Source organism: Syngnathus typhle, linkage group LG7 (assembly GCF_033458585.1).
Source record: "Syngnathus typhle isolate RoL2023-S1 ecotype Sweden linkage group LG7, RoL_Styp_1.0, whole genome shotgun sequence".
In the NCBI taxonomy this organism is placed as follows: domain Eukaryota; kingdom Metazoa; phylum Chordata; class Actinopteri; order Syngnathiformes; family Syngnathidae; genus Syngnathus; species Syngnathus typhle.
In genome coordinates, this window is record NC_083744.1 from 17,841,127 (window position 1) to 17,863,134 (window position 22,008).

General features: G+C 43.1%; 3 protein-coding genes and 3 non-coding genes across 7 annotated transcripts in view; 1 reads left to right on the forward strand and 5 right to left on the reverse strand.

Annotated features, from left to right (window-relative positions):
• Window positions 1-7,698, reverse strand: part of megf11 (multiple EGF-like-domains 11) — a 60,633-nt gene extending 52,935 nt beyond the window's left edge. For both annotated transcript variants that reach the window (XM_061282520.1, XM_061282519.1), the window contains exon 1: window positions 7,488-7,698. The gene's annotated coding sequence lies outside the window, so the exon portion shown is untranslated. The remainder of the gene's footprint in view (window positions 1-7,487) is intronic.
• A 5,423-nt stretch (window positions 7,699-13,121) lies between these two features.
• Window positions 13,122-17,573, forward strand: map2k1 (mitogen-activated protein kinase kinase 1). Its single transcript, XM_061282528.1, has 11 exons — window positions 13,122-13,354; window positions 15,314-15,524; window positions 15,593-15,739; window positions 15,810-15,887; window positions 16,061-16,112; window positions 16,250-16,374; window positions 16,523-16,727; window positions 16,793-16,857; window positions 16,918-16,979; window positions 17,050-17,095; window positions 17,179-17,573. Exons 1-11 carry the CDS (start codon window positions 13,272-13,274, stop codon window positions 17,290-17,292), a joined length of 1,188 nt encoding a protein of 395 aa, XP_061138512.1. The 5' UTR covers window positions 13,122-13,271; the 3' UTR covers window positions 17,293-17,573.
• Window positions 17,574-18,871: 1,298 nt separating this feature from the next.
• rpl4 (ribosomal protein L4) lies at window positions 18,872-21,931 on the reverse strand. Its single transcript, XM_061282529.1, has 10 exons — window positions 21,775-21,931; window positions 21,074-21,245; window positions 20,895-21,001; window positions 20,551-20,689; window positions 20,207-20,331; window positions 19,973-20,102; window positions 19,730-19,886; window positions 19,462-19,545; window positions 19,168-19,288; window positions 18,872-19,092 (listed from the first exon to the last, which is right to left on the reverse strand). Exons 1-10 carry the CDS (start codon window positions 21,775-21,777, stop codon window positions 19,009-19,011), a joined length of 1,122 nt encoding a protein of 373 aa, XP_061138513.1. The 5' UTR covers window positions 21,778-21,931; the 3' UTR covers window positions 18,872-19,008.
• On the reverse strand, window positions 19,624-19,694 carry LOC133157677 (small nucleolar RNA SNORD18). The gene has a single exon (XR_009715083.1). It is a non-coding gene; the product is annotated as a small nucleolar RNA SNORD18 (small nucleolar RNA).
• Window positions 20,398-20,497, reverse strand: LOC133157679 (small nucleolar RNA SNORD16). The gene has a single exon (XR_009715084.1). It is a non-coding gene; the product is annotated as a small nucleolar RNA SNORD16 (small nucleolar RNA).
• On the reverse strand, window positions 20,751-20,849 carry LOC133157680 (small nucleolar RNA SNORD16). Its single transcript, XR_009715085.1, has one exon. It is a non-coding gene; the product is annotated as a small nucleolar RNA SNORD16 (small nucleolar RNA).
• Window positions 21,932-22,008: the final 77 nt, after the last annotated feature.

A 22,008-nucleotide genomic window follows, 5' to 3' on the forward strand; every position in this document is an offset into this window, starting at 1 on the left:
AGAGCAAATGTTGGAACCTCCTCTTAAAGTTTGTTTTGTGAATATGTTTTCAGCCGCACGATGGATTAGGGCAGCAAACATTTGCTCGGTTGATCAAAACACAAATACAAATAAACACCGCCATCAAATATTGAGCAGAATGAAAATTGGGCTCAGATAAAATGATTACAGTAAATCTCAGCAATAAACTGCCTCGGAAATTGGGAAAACACCCTGGGGGGCATTCATCGATGTTTTTATGAGTCCATTAATGCGCGTGCACTCACAGCGAACAACAAGGCACTCTAAAGCGGCCACGTCAATCTCCGCTAGCTAACAATATAGCCGTTCTGCGTATTTGCCTCTTATTTTTGTAGAATGGCTCGCCTACTGACACATTTTCAGAAGTAGGCAGACGACAAATCTATTTGGATATTTAATTTCACACTTGATGGGTGCGCAGGGACACCGGCATCCCAATTGTTTATAAAAAGAGGCAATTAAAATGTCACTTTTCAATAATATGTTCCCATTTAAAATATGCAAAGGCTCACAAAGGTTGTTTTTGCTTACCGTTTTTTTCCATGTATAATGCACAAAATTTAACTTATTTATTGTCCTAAAATCTGGGGTGCGCATTAGACATGGGTACAAAAAAAGAAATATATATATATATATATATATATATATATATTTTTTTTTTTTATTTTATCCGGGTATGATACGGAGGCCGCCATTACAGATGCGCTTTCTTCTCTGCTGTTCACTTCAAACACGCTCCATACCAACACAATGCTCTCGCTTGCTCGATCACCTGCTCGTTTGCTGTCACAATGTACCCTACACAAATCCGAAACATTTCTTCGCTATTGAGTATGCTAGCGAGTGATACTGACCGGCAGAATAACATCCGGTTGTTCCCAAAGAGGATCTTTTTTCTGAAATCATTTTACGGACTTAAGTAGGAGTCAAAATTTAGGTGCGTATTATACATGGGTACAGGCTTTTTTCCAGCATCAACATGCCATTTTTAGGGTGCGTATTATACAGGAGGGCGCATTATACATGGAAAAAAACGGTACTTGAAAACAATAGTGGGTGTTTTGCTTTGTTTGCTTTGCCAGGTCACCTCTCCCCTTCCACATTCAAGCAAATGAAATACCCAGTATTTCAGAATGCACTTCAGACATGAAGAAAATAAAAATATGCCCATATATAAGACTTGACCCACGGTCATCTGCAGTATGACAAGTCGGAGGATGAGAAGACAGTGAACAAGCAAGCGGTGTCGCCCTTCCCAATCAGATGCTGAAACAACAGCGCCGCGACTGTCGGGTCAATTTTACACCCCAGTGCTTTCACACCTCAGCTACGCAGCCTTCAAACTCGGAACCCTGCGTCTTCTTCTGCGCGTCTTCATTTATTTTGTGTCAGTGTCCAAGATGTGAGACGTGAGGAACTCGAGCCAAATGTCGCCCGGTAAGCGGTGTGTGAAGAAGAGAGAGGAAAAGCTCCATGGCTGCACGCACGGCTGCACGCATGGCTGCGTTAGGTGCACATGAAAAGCCTTCAGAGCTCCAAAGGAGAAACTCGCTTTGTTTTGAGAAGTAAAAATACGTGGGAAGAAAAGAAAAGTTTCAGGACACATGTCCCATCAATCACAAAAATGCCACAAAATGTATGAAGCCAATATAGAATGTCCCTATCCGGGTTTTTCAATATTTTCACAAGTTCAAAAGAATTTTTACTTAATTAAAGAGAGAAGCACATTCCTCACATCTTGCTTCATTCCACTGCTCGCGTAGCACATGGACTTTTTTGGAATGGTCACTGAATCTAAAAATATTCTCCATATCGCACATGATGAAATGAAAGTTAAATCCGATGCATTAGCATTAATAGTTCTACGTCCAATTTTGCCACTGTGACCTTTTAAATGTCCTTCAGTCCTCTGGAACAAAAATACGCCTACTTAGTCAGAATATATATTTTCAAAATGAGCAGAAGATAACAGCTCAATTCAACTCCGTTCAGACTGCGGGCGTGGCCAATCACAGACATTAAAAAACGACTTTTAATCATCATGCATTCAACTCCTAACAATAATGTCGACTTTATAGTTAATGCACAGATCTAATTCACACTGTCAGACAGCTATTCATTTAATAAGCTTTATGACGGCCCGAATGTTTTTATCGGCTAAGTGCTGTCAAACTGCGATCACCTGAACATGAACACAAAAGGCTTTCCATCCACGTCATACGACTACCACTTGAAGATGCTAATTATATAGACAGCATGATTTATTGTACAGATGTGCCTGACGCTACCAAAGTGCCATTTTCAGATTTAAAAAAAACTGAACAATACTTGCAAGAAAATGACCGGATGCAAAAGCAAAAGGTTATATTTCGGTTCAGTGCGGCTATGCGAGTGAGAGATGGAATATTAGAAACTGTCGAGAAAGAACAAGCCGCAAAATAAGGTGGGCCTTATAGAGCTCGCTTTCTTTCATTTTTTTTTCTAGCTTTGTCTATGTAATTACAAGTTGATCCCTGTAGATGGCAGCATTGTTTCCTTTGGATTTAAGATCAACAACTTTTGAGTTCAAAATATGAGGGTGAATCTATATTGGGTTACCCTTTGTAGCTTAATCTGAGGATGCGTGCAAAAAAGCCACACTTGAGCCACGCAGTGAGTCAGCATGACGCATTTCTTATTTTTACATCTCTTCAGATATTCCTTTTCCACCACTCTCGAAAGTCTTCAGACTTTGGTTCAGCGACATGACTCGTCTTCTGCCTGTCACGCTAGGCCAGTGCTTCTCAATTATTTTCTGTTACGCCCCCCCCTAGCAAGAAGAAATCTATTCGCGCCCCCCCTCCCCACCGTGACTATCCTAACTTGTCTTGTAAGTCGTAAAATGTTGCACTGTCGCAAACGTGACAGAAGTAACAATGAGAGCGCCACTGACCCCTGCTGTAGTAAACCCGCAATTACACTTTATTCTAGTACTGCCCAAAAAAAAGCCTGTTCCCCAGGGTCACACGCGCCCCCCCAGGAATAGCACCGCGCCCCCCAAGGGGGGCGCGCCCCACTATTTGAGAAGCACTGCGCTAGGCAGTCATCACGCTACTGGTATCAAATATAAAGTCTAATTACAGACCTGATGATCACGTGACTGACTGCAAGTAGTTCACGCTCAGGTCAGCTTTGCATGTTAATGAAACATTTCATCAGATGAGCTTTAAAAGTTGATCAAGCCGGCTCCTGTAGTTCATCCTCACCTTCCGAGACTCTTTTGTTAGCTTCCCTGATAAATTATTCAATATTCATTAAATAATGTTTGATGATAAGGGAACGGCGGTGAGACGTTCATTTAGGACCTTGACGAATCTTCACCGCTGTTGGATGCTGGGAAAAGATGGCATTGTTTAGCAGGGATTTTTTGGCTTTTATTCCGGAGAACATTGTTAGGCCTCTTGTTAACCTTTTTATGTTGTCAAATATAATCAAGCGGTCAGTGTGTGTGTTTTTTTTTCTTATACTATACAGCAGAATAGCCACATCTAATAAAATCCAATACAAATGATGAAAGCTTCGGCCTTTGGAAAGATAATTAAAGCTCAGTTGGAATTAACATCGGCACATCGTTAGTACCTTGACATAATTGGCTTAGTGTGGCTGTATTTCCATGAACATAATAGTGAGACGCGGCTAATATTTTGGTTAGCTGCGCAACATTGCTAGAATATTAAAGGCAGGCCAAAATCAACCAAAGTGCAAAAAAATACAATTCTTAAGGAGTAGCCTACCTTGTTAAATGCAATCAAGTCTAATTAGGTTTTATATTTGCTTTATTGTACAGTGATGAAATTGTTTCAGTATTTGTAGGACATTTAGGAACGTTCTAATTCGGGCCAAAACGATTCATCTGATTTAATTAGCCCGTATTGCCTCTTTTAAAATGGCCAAAAGGGGGCGACGTTTCATCGTATTGCTCAAACATTCTACAGGGACAACAAAAACAAGCTGCGGGCCGGGGCCGGGCCGCAAGCTGTCCCCTGGCCAGACTTTGGAGACCACAGTGGAAATCAATTAGCCAAGTGGATGACATTTTTTAACTCCTCTATAATTAGTGATAAAAGACTGTTTATCTAATCTGCAGATGCGCAACCAAGAGGGGAACTGGCTGTAGAAATCCTGATGCTGATGATGGAGAGAGGATTTCTGCTGTCTCAGGCCTAACGATGAATGATGGCCTTATCGAGCAAGCACAACGCACCCCAGACGCGGCCGAGGCTTTTGTCGCAGCTCATTCCCACACCCCGTGCTGGGAAACAGATGTTGCAACTGAACATCCGTGACTTCATGGCAGCAGTGACGCTTGCATGTCCAGAAATTCCAGAGCAATCTCACAAGGGACACGATTGTCTTTAAACAAGAGTGAAAACTAATGAGTTCATTCATCTGTTCAGACATTCCACCCCTGCAGGCGGGTTCACTTTGGGCGCCGCACCGGAGCTCCCTTATCTGGAAAATCAGCCCGTGTCGGCCATTTGTGCTCTTCGCTTGCATATCAGAGCGAGGCAATCTGTTTCTCCACAGAGCGCCGGGCTGACCAACGTGACCGTCGGCAATTGTCCAATTATTCATTAAATGCTCGCAAGCGTAATCAGATGCAGACAGGCTCGGTGAGACAGCTAACGAAGCTGAATTTAAATCGCTGAGGTCGGACGATGTCTGTGCCGTGCAGATGAATGGCGGGGCTAGCATCGTTTTGGACTTTGACTGCTGTTCATAAAAGATCGTAGTGCATAATATGGATTGTATTTTCTGCACAAAGGATAAGATTTCTTAATTACAGCACAGGCCGACGGACAACTTTACCTATTGGATCGGGATATCTTGGGGAACTTTTTAAAAAGGCTACCGTTAATACAAAGATTTAGCTTTCCGAGTATCACTATTGGATTCTGGTTCGGAGTACAAAAGTGACATTCCAATACACCCCAAAAAAAAAAAAGCCAAAAACTGGCCGATTTTTGCAAGTACCGTATTTTCCGCCCTATAAGGCACACCTAAAAACCTAAAATTTTCTCAAAAACCAACAGTGCGCCTTATAGTCCGGTGCGCCTTATATATGGACCAAATTCCTCAATTTAAACTGGCCCAAAGCATTGTGTCATGAAATCAATCATAAGTGGCCCGCTGAAGACTCTGAATCATGACTCAAAAAGACTATGGATCATTATTTTATGATTATAAAGTCATTTGTTCCGTCTGAAGTTGAAATAAAAAAGATAAAATGGAGAATGATTTGATTTGGATTAAAAATCTGACATGATGCATTAATGGTGCGCCTTATAGTCCGGTGCGCCTTATATAAGGATAAAGTTTTAAAATGGGCCATTCATTGAAGGTGCGCCTTATAGTCCGGTGCGCCTTATAGGCCGGAAAATACGGTAATCGGAATTTTATTTTGCAGAATCCGCCTTAAAAATCCATTTTAGTCAGGCCCTCTTTTGTTTATTGTATACAACAGGCTACATTCTGTCTTTTCTTTGCCCTCCCTCCCTCCTCCCAAAGACGTAAATGCCACAGCTTCGGCGAAGAAAACAAAGTGCAGGCCCAACCGCCATGTATTTCATTAAGTTCTCTTAATGCACTTGTTATGGCTCCGGGGTGTTTGCCCAACGTTCAATGCGCTTTTTGCTGAAATTATAAGAGCTATCAGTCAGCGGCGAACAGAAAAATGGCGTAATTCGCCGAATAAAGGTCATCGGAGCTGTTGCTTCGGAGCTGTTTTGACAGACGAGAACCAAACAGCACAAAACAACCGAGTTCAAGTCTGACTTGAATTATAACAATATATGTTGAGGTGTTCAAAAACGCCATTCATAGTGCACAGCGTTTTAAAGTGAGTTGACCTTGCACATTTGACATTATGCATCATTATCCACACGGCAACTCCACCAGACAATCCTTGGCATATGCACGAATAAAGCGGAACACTTGTGGTTATTCCTAATTAATCGTTAAAATGTCACATTAACGCAGGAACTTTCCATCATTTCTAATCAACCCTGAAAATATGAAAATACAACAAAGAGCATACTTGGTGAAATGTCAAGCCGCCATTGTCTCAGATGCTCACCCATCAGCAATAGTGTCACGTATTGATTAAAAGAAAGATTTCCAGTGCATGGTATTTATTAAACTGCAAAGCAGAAACAAAACGTTTGCTTCGCTTACTTTGTCCTTGTAAGTTCTTCTTAACAATAGCTTGCTTTTCTTGTTCAGCATGTACACACAAACACACACCTGAGGGAAATGTCTCGCTCTCATTAAAGTCGTTTCCAGCGAACCAGCGAAAATTTATTACAGTCAAAAACATGAATATGGAATATAATTGTTCAGCAAATTGTGCATCCAATTAAACATTGTTAAATGAATATATGCATAAAGGTGAACCATTGGGGCGTTTTTGGTGAATATTTCTATGTATCCATATTTTTTAAAGGGGTTTGTGATTTATTTGCTTCTCCCTGCTATAATAGAGAATTGTCGAGTTTCAAATGAATAAATAGGCAAATATCTTCTGAAATAAAGTTAACGATATTTTTTTTCCTAAGCAATGATGCATTCAAACTCATCTACACATGCACTCATGTACAGATAATTCACTTCTGATTAATGGCTTCGAGGAAGTTCACATGCAGCCACGACCCTGCAATGTGTGCGTATTTCACAGTATTGGGTGAATACATTTAGCTAAATGGCGTGATTAGGTGCCTTTCTTCTCCCACAATGCAGTAACATCATTATTGGACAATTGGCGACTTTGACGAAGAGACTAATGGGAGTTTAATCAGCTTGGTTATCCTGCACTCTACCGCCATCTAGCGGTTTGTTTGTGAAATACGTGGTGCTCTTTTGATTGACATCAGAACACATCAGTCAGAACCTCCTCCTCCTCTGTGAAGGAAAAGAAACTTGAAAACTGTACAATAGACCGTGGGAGACCATTTAAAGCCAAACGAGAAGGAAGAAAGGAGTGTTCCATTCGGGGGGGAAATGAGAGCTTCACTTGAGGAATCCAAATCGCACACTGTTGCACTTCAATTCACAAGCCTGTAAGTCACCAACATGTCATTTGCATAAATGTAGGTTGAAACTAAAAGCGTTGCTGGAGCGCGACAGCCGTTCGTTCGACACAATTGTGCTGGCAGTAAATTGAAAAGCTCTCCTGGCTGATCCAGCGTTCTTTTTTTTTTTTTCTTCTCCCCCTTCTTTTGGCACACGACGCCTCCTTCCATAGCAAAGACTCGCCAACAGCCCAATTAAATAGAAAGCCCAATTTATCAAAGCCACCATCCCCGATACCCCCTGCTCCAAAATAAATAAATAATAATAACACGACAGCCCGCTCCCAACTCGTAGAAAAACCCAAACAACCAAATACAATCGCCGCTGTACTATTCCTTTTGAGCTGAAATAAAACTCACCCAGTGTGAATGGGACGCAAAGTTGTCAGCCTCAGAGAAAGCGATATTTCCGGGTCTTGCAGGTGTCACGCTTTCCCATGATCGATTGCAACAAGCCCAACATGCTTGCTCCTCGGACCCGAGTTGCACAATGATGCAGCAAGCGTGGCTCCTTGTCTTCTCCTTCTCCTCCCCTTCTCCTCTCCTCCTCTGCGGACGCTTATCTGAGGCGGTAGCGCGGCCCACTTTAAACTACCTTGACGTCATGGGCGTCGACAGCGAGGCCACGCCCATCTTGAAACAGGGGGCGGGGCGCGGCGGGGGTCATCATTTCAATCAGTGGTGGAAGGTAAATGTTTTGACTATTTTAGCGAAGCGTTTATTTATTTTTGGGATGACTTGTAAACAAAAATCTGCACTTTATTTTTCTTACTTTGTAAAAACATTTGATTTCCGCCATGTTGGAGAGCCAGATTAGGAGGCTGGAAATAAAAATGACAAACTGGATAGACTCACACTTTTCAAATGCTACTTTCACAAATCCCCGTGCGAGTTACAATTTCCCCTTGAGGGATGATAAGGAGTAAATGGATGAAAATCAAAATCATCCGTAGACGTGACAGTGAATGCAAATGGGATATTTGTGAAGGATGACTGCTCTACCATACCAAATGATAAATCAAATAATATTCTCTTTGGCTTACTTCCGTCTGCTCCCGACCATTGGCAGCAATAGTCAATATAATAAGAAGGAAGAGTGACTAAATTGGCTGGAAAGGTTTAATTATCCTGATCGCGGCAAAGGTTTTTTCTGCAAGAGTGCGCCCTTAGTTCTCTGCTGGAGCAAGAAAAGAAGGTGGAATGAGATGCACTTTCTCCTCCTGCAGGTGCTTCAGATGAATATTTGAACCCACAAACTGCAGCTAGGACACCGCACACGTGACGTCATCTCAAGAAGAGTGCCTAATGTGGGCACAATGAATGGCACACGCTCTTCTGTATTATCTAAAAAAGAATTTCCTTTTTCCGTTCTTGCTGCATCATTAAAGCGCTACTCAAGTGTGCTCTTTTTAGAGAACTTTCACAGACTGTTAGTTTCCGACACATCACAAAGGACTCGAGCTCTTGTCGGGAAGAGTTCCTCTGCAAAGTGAACTCGCGAAGCACTCTCGCGTCACGTCAGTCACGGCAAAAATCACTAATTAGGATGCACTGGAAAGGTCAATGGCTGGGTTTATACCTGCGCTAGCTCACTTGTGTGGATGGATCATCAATGGATTTGAAATGAAGCAAGTAGGATTTCATTGGGTAAAAAAAGTGGTGAAGAAACAGTAAACATTATTCAACATGTCATGCTGTTAAAAAATGACACTTAAATAGGGAGGGTTGGGTATCAATACCAGGTATCGGTATCATTACCGATATCAGTTCAATCAGGGGTTTTCAACTGGTTTTGTCCAAGGGACCACCATTTTAACCCAGAAGCAACCAGTTTGGCGGGATATTATTTTACACAGAAGGAGGATAGACCCATACAAGCCATTTATTAGCATCGGTATGTCTAGTTTGGCAATCTCAGCTAATTCACAAAATTAGCTGGAAAATCAATAAAGTCTAAATAATGAATCCATTTTTTTTTTTAATGTTACAATTATTTTCCATTTCCAATTTGGCGGACCACCTGCAATACCGCCACGGACCACTAGAGGGCCGCGGACCACCTGTTGTTAGCCTGCCCCCTTGTGGCCGTTTTATAATCAGGAACTCATTTGAAGAGTACTGGTGGTATCACTGTTCGGTATCGGTATCGATCACTTCTCAAGAATTGACGACTCGTAGTGTTATCGGTCTGGGGGGAAAAAACGGTTTCAAATATGTCCACTTTTTAAATGTGCACAGAATAGTAGTCAGAATATTGGCATTAAATGAACTCAACTAAGAATGAACATAAAACTATGAAATAGCGGCCCAACCCAACTTTTGTTTAACTTTCAAGCTTCACATTGCAAACTGCTGAAGAACATCGTAGGTAGGCTCACAAAGTGTGGCCTCTCCAAGACACTGTAATGTGCCTGCTTGAAAAGCCTTTCACAACATCAAATTGTGGAAAGACACAAAATATTCTGACCCATCTCGAGTACCAACGTAGCAGTCCACAAGGTTACGGGTTTGATCCACTGCATTGTTTCAGTCCAGCTCAAGTGTCCTTGGGCAAGAAACGCACCTTCAGCGGCGTCATCCCTCTTACGTCACCATTGCTGAAATTTGTGAACCTTGAAAATTAAAAAGGTGCAATATGAATGCCGTCTATTGATGGTTAAATAACCGATGCACTTTTCTGTCGGGTTCACGCGAGTTCCATTCGTTCAGGAAGTGATTGAGTAACACATTTGAGAGCAAATGTGCTTTCACATTGTGCAGGCCTTGTCCTCACTCGGAGCGTGCTCTTTGGCTTTCCTCCTCCTGAATGTCAAAGGCAACATTAGTAAGGAGTATTTCTTTTGCTTGACCGACTTATCTTTGGGAAAACAGACGGAAAACAACCGCACAATCCAAACGAAATGTCACAATCCATCACTTAACTCAAGAGACGTTTTTGGATGAGTTTGTCCCTCACTGGCCGCTTTCACACGACTTGTGGCCATTTTGCCTCTCTTATTCTAATGTGGCCATTTAAATAACAAAACAGGGGCATTAAAGTTGACAGTAAATTACAAGCTTAAGTGAAAAAGTTGTGGTGTCATATTTAACTTTGAAATCATCCAATCAAAGCAACGGGAGCTTTCGGTTTGCTTCTTTTACGCCAATAACAGGCAAACCCAAAGCCCGGCCGGGGCTGAGTCTGGCCCGCCACATCATTTTATGTGGACTGAAATGTCAACCCGTGTGTCGACTCAATATTTCTTGTTAAAATATCAAAATCGTAAATGATCTTCCAGTGATATATTGCAACATTATATTAAGACCCCACTTTGAAAATGGTTCCTTTTTTTTTTATCCTGGATTCTGTTCCGTGTATGTGATAATATATGAATGATTAACGGCCCCATGAGGGAAACCATAACTGCGCAACAAAAAATGAGCTTGACATCCTTGGTCTTGTGTGTCTTCCATCCTGTCCATCACAAATAAAACAGACTTCTACGCGGTGCTGCCAATCCCCATGAATGAATCTTTCCATTTTCTCGACCGCTTTGACCCTCAAGCCAGACAACCGCTCACTCCCCCACACCTCCGGGCATCTTGAACTTCCAGCAAGAAGCCACACAAGCACAGAGACAGCCATCATTTTGAAGGCCACACATTGAAGTTCTGCTATCCTGCGCCAGCCACGGTTGTTCCATTTGTACAATCGGGCTCGTCGGAGAGCCGCCGGCGTTATCGTCGGCTTCAGCAGCGGCCGTCGCGGCCCGCTGTAATCCCTGACCGCAAATCCCCAAGTCCCCTCACGGAGTAGCAGCGGATGAGGCAACAAATCCTCAGCATCAAACAACAGTGTGCTCGCTCGGCTTCTCTTCTCTGGCCTGCCCGCGACTCTTTTATGTCTCGTTTGCTGTCACTGGCAGTCCTGAGACGGCGTCTGGAGTGTGTTGGACTGAAGTCTGGAAAGGGAAGTTTAGTGGCCTCTGCGAGCCACTTGACAATTCCCATTGCCCCTCTCGTGTTCGAGCATTGGACTTACTCCTCATGCAAGTTGGTAAAAAACGATTTCAAATGCACGTCATTCAAATTTAAAATATAGTACCGTAAATTCCGGACTATAAGCCGTGACTTTTTTCCCAAAGTTTTGAACCCTGCGGTTTATAGTCAGGTGCTGCTTAAGGATTTTTTTTTTCGTGATTTTTGTGATGACTTGATCACTTTTATACACTGCAGTATCTTGAAGACAAAAAACAACAACACAAATACTATTTTGAAACAGTACTATGGCTGCTGCTTATTCTGGCTGTGTTGCTTGTGACTATTAGTAAGAATGCACGCTAGGTGACCTGCGTCAAAGGGCTTTAAACCCTTCGTCACAGGCAATGTTTAGAAAGACATGTTAAAGTATGTTATTAAAACTTTAAAAAGGCTTTCTGTGAACGGTCTTTCTTTGTAAAAAAATGCGTGTGCACGTGCGGCTTATAGTCCGGTGCGGCTTATATAAGAAAAAAAACTAAAATATCCCCCAATTTTAGCTGGTGCGGTTTATAGTCCGGTGCGGCTTATAGTTCGGAATTTACGGTATATCTATTTGGAAGCAAGTGCATGTGCAGTTGGTAGTCTGTTGCGGAAGCCAACATTTCACACAAAGTAAACTTGTGCATACATTTAGACAAGATCATAGTTATTCCAGATATCTTTTTTGCGTGTCAAACTAGTGCCTTGACTAAAAATAGGTCAGGAAACCCTCCAGTTCTTAAGTAGGTGATGCTTTATCACCATGACAATGCAAAATAATATTCTGATTATAAATAATGTTCCATCCAGTTAATACCACTCTAAAATAATCTTAAATCGATTATGTTGAGCCTCAGCTAGATTCAAAAGAAGATGCTTTGCTATAAAATTCTGCTTGCAGGTTTAATTTGATTCACTTTGGCACATAAATCCTTCAGCCGCTGTTAAGGTCAAATGTCCAAGCCAAGTAACAATAAACAAACTACATTTTTTGAACAGCTATTTTTATTATTTTAGGAGTCACAAATTAAATTTCATCCAGAGCATAAATCTGTAGCACAAAGCTTGGAAAACAACTCTGGAATCAAATATGTGTCTAATCACACGGCTCTAAAGAACACATATCACTCTCACGGGTTAATTGCAGTGAGAATAAAATTGTCGGTGAGTGAAATTGTTTTATGGTCTCCCCACACGGAGAACGGGATTGGAGGCCTGCTTTGGTCAGGCGGGTGCATGTAAGCCAATTTATCACGAGGCTGAGACAGGAGTCATAGGACACAGCTGATCTTTCCTCCCTGTCTGTCAGTGCTGCTTTAGGAAGAAGAAAAAAAAAAAAATCTCCTGGCAGCAAGTTGCTTTTTGTGGTCAGGCAGACACGTCTCAATGGTCGTGTGCACGTGTCCGCAAGCAGGACAATGTGCCCTGACATTTCCATGGCTCTCAACTTCTCACGTCACGCTTGACGTGTGATGGATCTTCATGCTACACGGGCAGCGTGTTCAAATGGTTCCGCCGGATTTGGGACTGCTTTGAGCTTAGCGCACCCAAACGTTTAAAGGGGAAGCAAATTTATACGGAATAGACAAAAAGGGGGAAATGTCATTTTTGCACTCAGTTGCAAGCAATTTCGGCATGTGAAACGCTTTAACGATTAGATCTGCCTTGAATGCTTCAGAAATGATCAAATTCGTTATTTGCTGACGTAGCTTGGTTTCTCTATGCATGGAACAATGAAATGCTCTTCCACTCGATGGCAGAAGGTAGAACAACTGTTGCTGTTTCACAGGTGATGGCTTCCTGCGAGTATTTCACATTTGTGTCAGTAAACTTTTGAAATGGAAATGAAATTGTGCCAATATCGTTATTTCATTGGCCTCGTAAATGTGCCAAACGGGCCCCGTGGTTCGACAGTGCTTGTGATTCGTCTGTTCGCCAGCAGAGGGTGCCCTAAGCCGCTTCACGGCCATGCGGAAGACGAGTGTAAATATTGTCGTGACGTCACATCTTCCGGATGATTTCCATCCAGCCATTAATAACTATCTCAGTCCTGTAGGTCGTCACGGTGCCGCAGTGGCTCTTTAACACTTAATCTTCCTGTTATTAATAACAATAATAGTCTTTGGCCTGTCATTCGTGAGCACGATGCAGAAGAGAAGGAAGCCCGAACCAATCCAACTCAACCCGATCCCCGACGGGAATGTCATCAACGGCACCGGAGCCACAGAGTGAGTGTCACGCAATAAGAGATTGACGAGTTGCGTGGTTATTAACGCTAGTTAGTATCTCTACCGAGCTCATACGATTCAAATTTGGACTTTGCAATGACTGTACATTTTAGATGCGCTTCTATTGTAAAATAAAAGCATCATGTGCACGCGAGTGGTTATTCATGATTCATAAATTGACGCCACTATTCACGCAACAAGTTGGGTGCGTGGGCGTCCTCCCACGACCGACTGATTGAAATAGTGCAGAGTTGTGACATTGTGCTCTACTTCTCACTTCCCAACCAGGCCATAGAAACATCCTGGATGGGAATTACATCATGTGTCCACTCTGTTGCTGGCTGCAGAGAGGCGGAATATCTTAATGTGCTGTCATTGTGATCACATAATACAGCTTTATGATTTCCGTTTTGACTGTAATGGTTATATTGTTGACATAATGGTTGGATGCCACTATAAGAACAGAACATCAACGGGTAGATAAAAGTGCACACATGAGACCCTACATACTTCTCGTGAATCATCTGTGCAAAAAGTTGCCATGGCTTTACAGCTGCTGACGACATGCCGTCGGTATGTTCGTCGAACACATTCCTGGTTGCATGAGGCAGGTGGTGACTAGCCAAGGAACACAAACAACAGAAGAATTTATGACATTGCAAACTCTGCCTTCTCTGACATGCCAAACTTCTCCATTGGAGTGCTCGGTCGTGATTAGATTCAAAAGTTGGACTGCCCAAATGCTAAACACAGCAGCATCGTCACGCCTTAGGACAATTTGAAGTATTCAGTGAAGCAAGCATGCATGGGTTAAGAATGTGGGAGGAAGTGCATGGGAGTGTGGAGAGAAAAGGCACACAAGTGCTGACAAAACATGTTAAGTCTACAGTACACACAAAATCCCAAATCTCACAACTGTAGTGGAATCTTGTGTATCTCATTACACCTTGCCACTATAGGATATAGTCCCCCTTATTTGCCTTTTCTCTGCAACATCAAAATGTATACCGTAATTTTCTGACTATAAGTCGCTGTTTCTTTCATAGTTTGGGTGGGGGGGCGACTTATACATATGTTTTTTTTTTCTCACTTTTTTGGGCATTTTATGGCTGGTGCGACTTATACTCCGGTGCGATTTATAGTCCGAAAATTACGGTATATTAAAAAAGGCACACTAAAAATATTACTGTGTGGGGGGTAAGCTTTAAATTGAGTCATGTTAGGTTGGTTTTAGGCTTTTTCCACACTCAGCGTTTTGGAGTATGCCTTCAAAGGTTCCAATTGAAAGTACAGAAGCAGATGCCCTTGATTATTGTGTGGATGGAGTTCAAGTGGCCAGCATACTGGTTCTCTTGGTTCCTCCCACATGTTGCACGTGGAGTGTTCCAGTATTTCTGACGACCTCCACTTTTTCTCACTCGTCGACAAAACACCCACGCCGCCCACGGCTAGCTCAACTCCGCATGCGGTATCCATGGTTATGGATCAGAACTAAAAGAACTGGAGCCCTTTTGTTATCACTCACGCCAATGTCAACCGACAGAGCGTGTCAATCAAAAGATTCGGGATGATGCATTTCATGCGGCGCCACGCTAATAAATTTGAGAGCAGCCTGTCTAAAGGGCTCTTTACCGCTTCATCCTGTTTGGCTCCTCAAGGTAATCGGTTGCCATGACAGCACCAAAGGAGCAACAGAAGCCGCCTCACAAAAGTGATATGTGTGAGAGATAGGCTCAAGCCAGCCACTCTCACTGAATTTCTGGCTGCTTGGTTGATTGTCATTGTCCCCACAGGACAAATAAATCACCAGAATCAAGCGGTGTCTTTTCCATTTGGCCTCAGGTTCCTAAATATGCTTCCTGTGTTCTTTTGGGACGGAGGAGATGGTTCAAAAGAACAGACATCTGGCAAAGTGGCCTTTGGTAAAGCTCTTATAACATGACTGTGTCTTTTTGCAAGAACAAACTTGGAGGCCCTGCAGAAGAAACTGGAAGAGCTGGAACTGGATGAGCAGCAACGCAAACGTCTGGAAGCTTTCCTGACGCAGAAGCAGAAAGTGGGAGAGCTGAAGGATGATGACTTTGAGAAGATATGCGAGCTCGGCGCAGGCAACGGTGGGGTCGTCTTCAAGGTTTCCCACAGGCCTTCCGGTCTGATCATGGCCAGGAAGGTAAAGGCGTTTGTCGGATCGGGAAAACGGCACCGTGACAAGTCGTGACAAGCCTTCCTGTGTTTCAGCTCATCCACTTAGAAATCAAACCCGCCATCAGGAACCAGATCATAAGGGAGCTTCAAGTGCTGCATGAATGCAACTCCCCCTACATTGTGGGCTTCTATGGCGCCTTCTACAGTGACGGAGAAATTAGCATTTGCATGGAACATATGGTAGCCTTCGTATTTTCAAATTTGTTTTCAAGTCTTCCATCAACCATATTGCCTTTGTTGTTGGTTTTAGGATGGAGGCTCCTTGGATCAGTCACTCAAGAAAGCTGGAAAGATCCCAGAGCAAATCCTCGGCAAAATCAGCATCGCTGTATGTTGTATTCCGTCATTTCACAAACTTCGAGAATGATTCATTCGTGCAGGCATAAATTAACACCTCTAGGGAGTGACAAGTTCCAAATTTTACTCTTCCGTGTGGGTTCAGACTAAAATAGCCAATGGGGAATCCGAAAGAGGATCTAAATGCCATTTTTATTTTTGCAGGTCATTAAAGGACTGTCCTACCTGAGGGAGAAACACAAGATCATGCACAGAGGTTAGTCACCATCCACCGATGTCTATCTTCCCATTCGGTCCCTTATTTGGACTAGGTCGCATCCCATCTGCCAAGACTTCACCGACAATCGTGATGTTATTCCCTCGACACGCTTACGTCATCTCTCATTCTGTCAGATGTCAAGCCATCAAACATCCTCGTGAACTCCCGCGGTGAAATCAAGCTGTGCGACTTCGGAGTTAGCGGGCAGCTCATAGACTCCATGGCCAACTCCTTTGTGGGAACACGATCTTACATGTCTGTAAGTTGACATAGGTGTGCCGCTCTAGCGAAAATCTGCAATTATACTGGCACAGTCGAGGTTTTTAGGGTCAGCTTAGTTCATGCCAACTTTGTTGCAGACTACTTTACACCCCCCCCCCCCCCCCCTTCTCTATTCTTTACCACAGCCAGAGCGGCTACAGGGCACCCATTACTCGGTCCAGTCCGACATCTGGAGTATGGGTCTGTCCCTGGTTGAAATGGCCATTGGAAGGTTCCCGATTCCACCGCCTGATACAAAGGAGCTGGAGCACATCTTTGGGACTCAACTGGGAGGTGCAAATTCTGCAGAGTCCTCACCAAACGCTGGGCCTACTGGGCGACCTGGCAGCTGTGAGTCCAATATGGTTCAGCTTTTGCCAGGATGCATTGATGATGCATCTGTTTTGTACTCGTAGCTTATGGATCGGACAGCAGGCCCCCAATGGCCATCTTTGAATTACTTGACTATATCGTCAACGAGGTGAGTGCTGACACAATTTAAAGTGGTCACTGCTTCAGTAACCTAAATTCCCCTTTGTAGCCTCCACCAAAATTGCCTGGGATGTTATTCAGTTCAGAATTTCAGGACTTTGTCCATAAATGGTAAGGCGAAAAAGTTTGGAATTTGTTCGTACTACTGCAAATATTTCAAATTCATGAGTTCCCATTTCAGCTTGATCAAGAATCCCGCTGAAAGGGCAGACCTGAAACAGTTGATGGTCAGTGTTGACACATTAAACATTGCCCCCACCAGGTTGCACAGTTCAAGCTTCAACTCACCTGACATTTCATCCTCCTGCAGGTGCACCCTTTCATCAGACAGTCAGAAGCAGAGCAAGTTGATTTTGCCGGCTGGTTGTGCACCACCATTGGCCTCAACCAGCCTGGGACACCCACCCATGGCTCAGCAATGTGACCACCAGCAGCTCTAGTACAGTAAAACCTGTGCCGTTTAATCCTCCGACAGGGTCTCTACATCTTTTTCTTAGGAATTGGGCCAAACAGTGCAATGAAATGTTATGTATTTTAATGACAAACCTACATGCCAAGTGAAATTACAACCGTTTGACTAAAACAGGCTGCTTTGCAAGCCTGCCTAGAAAGCCATCTTTTTCTATCAAATAATTCCATCTTAAGTGTGCTTAAAGCTCAGAATTGTTGTTGTGGAAGGTTTGGTGAAATAAACTGTGAACATGACTCCTTTGCCTTCTTCATATTCCATCTCGAGATGCCTTGGTTTAAGCGGGTGCATGTTCTCAGGCTCCCACAAGTTCTTCAGTAGTGCTGAAAGAGCAGACCAGAACATAGTGAGACACCTCATCCCAACTAGCTAGATACTACAGTCTTGTTCAGGACTTCCAACTAATCAGCATTGATAAACATGGACCGGGAGTGGGAGTATCATTTTGCAACCATAAAACAAGTTAGCGGAAATGCAAGGACATACTTTTTAATGCTTCTTCATAGAGCCCCTTGCCATCTTGTTCATTTGGCAGCCTGAAATGGAACGCATCTTTAGTTAAATTACTGAACCACGTTAAGACCATTTGTTTTCTGTAGTCTGTGCATTGCTCAGGACTTCCAAATAATCAGGATTCATCAACACAGACCAAGTGGAGGATCATCATAGCTAGAAAAAAATAAAATAAAATTACAAAGCTAAAGCTTTGCTTACTTGAGCGTCCAGTTGTAGCGGTTAAGGATCCATCTTTGGTGTGTTCTAGTCATCTTGTTCATTGACAGTCTGAAATGAGATGCATCTCCAGTTAACTTACTGAACCACGTTAAGACTTTGTTTTCTGTAATCTGTGCATTCATTGCTCAGGACTTCCAAATAATCAGGATTCATCAACACAGACCAAGTGGAGTATCATCATAGCTTTAAAAAAATATATAGTTACAAAGCCAAAGCTTAGCTTACTTGAGCGTCCAGTTGTCATGGTCAAGGATCCATCTTTGGTGCGTTCCCATCATCCCGTTCATTGGCAGCCTGAAATCGGTCGCATCTACAGTTAACTTACTGAACCACGTTAAGACTCTTTGTTTTCTGTAATCTGTGCATTGCTCAGTATTTCCAAATAATCAGGATTCATAAACACAGACCAAATGGAGGATCATCATAGCTTTAAAAAAAATAATTACAAAGCCAAAGTTTACTTACTTGAGCATCCAGTTGTGATGTTTAAGTTGTCTTGCTCATTGGCAGGCTGAAACAGAAGAAATATTAGTCAAAATTTTCCACTTCAAAATAGTGTTAAATCAACGTTGTACCATACATACCGCTCATCCAACTTGTAGAAAGCAGCCAGTGCGTGTAGTACTCAAGACGACCAGTAGGGGGCCTTTCGGTGATTCCTGTAGTAGACAGTCCCATGAGTATATAAAAAAAATTCTAAGAGTTGACATTTACAAAAGTAGCTGTTCTTACCTTAGTCCTAACCACTTTCCACTCCAAGATCAGAGAATATTTGGCTCAAATATAACTATGATATAAATACCGTTTAAATGTTCTTTATTTGGAATTGCATTTCTGTCAAGCACTTTAACCACAGAACTTTCGGTTGTATTTAGTTCTAGCGTATATTGTTCAAGATAAGCCTGACCGCTCATTGGAACCAAATGTATTTATTGTTCAATGAAGCGCTGCAGCCTTGATTTTCTTGGGGACTCCCTTCTTTTTAGGCTTCCTCTTGGGTTTCAGCATCTTAGCCTTTATCTATTGAAACCAAAGGAATTGAGTCAGACACAATTCCAAGGTCCACGCTTCCAAGAGTGGTTGGCAGTTTCTTACCTTCGGGTCATGCTTGAGAATGGCTTGACGCCTGAACGTCTTGGCGTACGGGTTCAGTTTGAACATTATTCTCATGTTCTTCAGAGGGTTCTTCTTCAAGACTCTGCGGTTGATCTTCTTACTGTAAGGAGAAGGCAAATTCTTCATGACACTTGTCAAATGTTACATTAGAGGATTCGGTTTTGTTTATTATTGCTCAGGACTTAACACCAATCAGGATTCAGCAACACAGCCAATAAGTGCTGTATCACCATATCACTACCAAATGTTTCCTAAAACAAAACTTTCACTTGCCTGGGTGCACGAAGAGCTTTCCGGATCACTTCACTCTTCAGAATCCTGCTCAGGTCCGTGTTGGTCATCTTGTGCATTGGCAGGCTGAAATGGAAAAATCAATTACACCACAAACATTTGGGGAAAAAAACAAAAAAAAACCCCTTAAAGTGAAAGTTTTCAATCTTCAGAACTTCTTTCATATCACGGGTGTCAAATACACGGACCATGAAGTAGAAACCTCATCACGGAAGGCACAGCAACATTTGCTGTTTGTCATTAAACTCACTTGTAGTTGGCCTTGAGGGTGGAACGTTTGCGCCAGGTGCCGTACAAAGAATCCAGTTTGCGGAAAGCGCTCTCAGTCCAAATGCAGAAGCGACCCACGTGACCACCGGGGGCAATTCTAAGTAGGTTCAGCCTGTTCACATTCTGCAGAGTGATGCCTAAAAAAACAAGTGCAGCGTCACACAACCCATCATTGACTTGGTTGGAAATTAACGTGAACCACTCGAACAAAATGAAAACTTACCAGGAATATTTCTGAATGCCCTGGTGACGCCCGAATCTTGATTATAGATGATAACAGGCCCTCTGCGTTGAATGCGTCTACGGTTCCTCATTTTACCTTTACCGGCACGCATGCGCTGAGAGGAGTAGACCTGACGAATCGGAGATTTGCAATGTTAGTCGTACGTTGCTAGACGCCACTATGAATGAAATAGCGTTGTGCAATTTAATCAAATGCTTCACCCTGGTCATTTACCTTCTTGATGTCGTTCCAAGCTTTAAGCTTCTTAAGCAGGAGCACCGCCTCCTTGGTCTTCTTGTAGCCCTCAACTTTGTCTTCAACCACCAGAGGGACCTCTGGGATCTCTTCAACACGATGTCCTGCAGAAAACATAACGTCAACATTTGGAACATCCACACCTTGAATATAAAGGATTCAACGGAACTAGCTCAGAATTAAAGACACATCAATACCCCGTGACAGCTGATCGACAGCAGGCAACTGTCACTGTTCACAGGGTCAGACGCAAATTACACCATCATGGCAAGCGGTCACAACTTTCAGTTGAGGATTAGGATCCGTTCGGAGGCGTCGCTTACCTTTGGACATGATGAGGGCGGGGATGGCAGAAGCAGCCAGCGCAGAGCAGATGGCATAACGCTTCTGGTTTGTGTTGATCTTGCGGTGCCAACGACGCCAGGTCTTGGTGGGGGCAAACATGCGTCCTCCGCGACACATCTTTTAACAAAGTTAAGGTTATTGAGAACACACCGACACTATTGGTATTACTAAACTTGAGTGCTCAGACACAATGGTCATCAGTCAACTGAGCCAGTATTTGACAGCAGGCATTGTGTCACTGGACGCAGCGTCGGACGCAAATTACACCATCATCGCACAGTTGGACAATTACCTGGCACAATGCCTAATAGAACAAGGATACGTTTCCAAAGGCACCCTGGCCTGAACGGTGAGTACCACCACCCCTCACACGAGGGATACGGGCCACAGCTCTTCCGGTACCCCAGGACTCGGCACTGGTCTGGTGGCCTGAAATACACAAATGACTCCATCACTAACTAATTTTGACATGAGGTACCGACTAGTGTTTAATGCACTCACCTGCCAGCTCACTAACTGCATAGGGCTGACGGTTGTTCTTGCGCATGTTAGTATGCACAAAGTTCACAATATCGGGGCGAATGGGAGCCCTGAACACTGCAGGCAGGACAACATTTTTGCCTGAGGCGTCTCCTTTCTCGGAGTAAACCGAGATTAAGGGTCGGGCACAGGCCTACAAAAAAGCACAATCATTTACATTAGGCAGATATTCCATATCAAGAGTGCACCAAACCGTCATCAACTAAATGCAATTTGAATCTGCATGAATGTTTTTAACTCGATCCTGCTCTCAAGAAGACTGCGCGAATACACAGAGTGAGGCCTGTTAGCTCATACCAGTTAGCCTCACTCCGTAGGCCTGTTACCTGTAATGCATTAACTTTCGGATTTTGTCGAACCACAATATACCACTTCAAAAAGTACACGCGTAAGAGACGCTAGCGGTTAATCTGGCATTAATTATAAATGTGAATTATTAGGCTTGCATTTAAGAAACGGGTGGAAAGGCTATACACGTGTCATGAGAAAACTAGCCTACAACTAGTTCAAAATGGCTCCTCGTGCTAGTTGCCGTGGCCGGCAGCACTGCACAAACTTAAATTACAATCGGAAATAACTCGGGGAGCGGGTAGCCTTGAGATATCGTTGTTACAAGAACACGACATATACGTTATACAAATAGAATTACAGTGGTTTCTTACCATTATCGTAATTTAAATTTCGGCTCGCCGGGAACCACGCTCCACACGCTATGGCGGCCACTGGTAAAAGGAAGTAGGTAACTCGCCTTCAAAGGATTATGCCTCCGCCGATACGAAAACCACTTCCGGCAAAAGCCAAATATTAACAAAGGGTTTTGGGACAGCGAGAAAAAGATATTTTAAATTTAAAATGACTATTTAAATAACGGAGTTACGATTGTACATTATTTGGCT

Coding starts and splice junctions, on each gene's coding strand:
- rpl4 (XM_061282529.1), bottom strand. Junction 20,103..20,206: donor CTTGGAACGACATCAAGAAG/GTAAATGACCAG, acceptor CCGATTCGTCAG/GTCTACTCCTCTCAGCGCAT. Junction 19,289..19,461: donor AAAGCTCTTCGTGCACCCAG/GCAAGTGAAAGT, acceptor TTCTCCTTACAG/TAAGAAGATCAACCGCAGAG.
- map2k1 (XM_061282528.1), top strand. CDS start 13,272: ATGCAGAAGAGAAGGAAGCCCGAACCAATCCAACTCAACCCGATCCCC. Junction 15,740..15,809: donor GCATTTGCATGGAACATATG/GTAGCCTTCGTA, acceptor TGTTGGTTTTAG/GATGGAGGCTCCTTGGATCA. Junction 16,113..16,249: donor ACACAAGATCATGCACAGAG/GTTAGTCACCAT, acceptor TCATTCTGTCAG/ATGTCAAGCCATCAAACATC.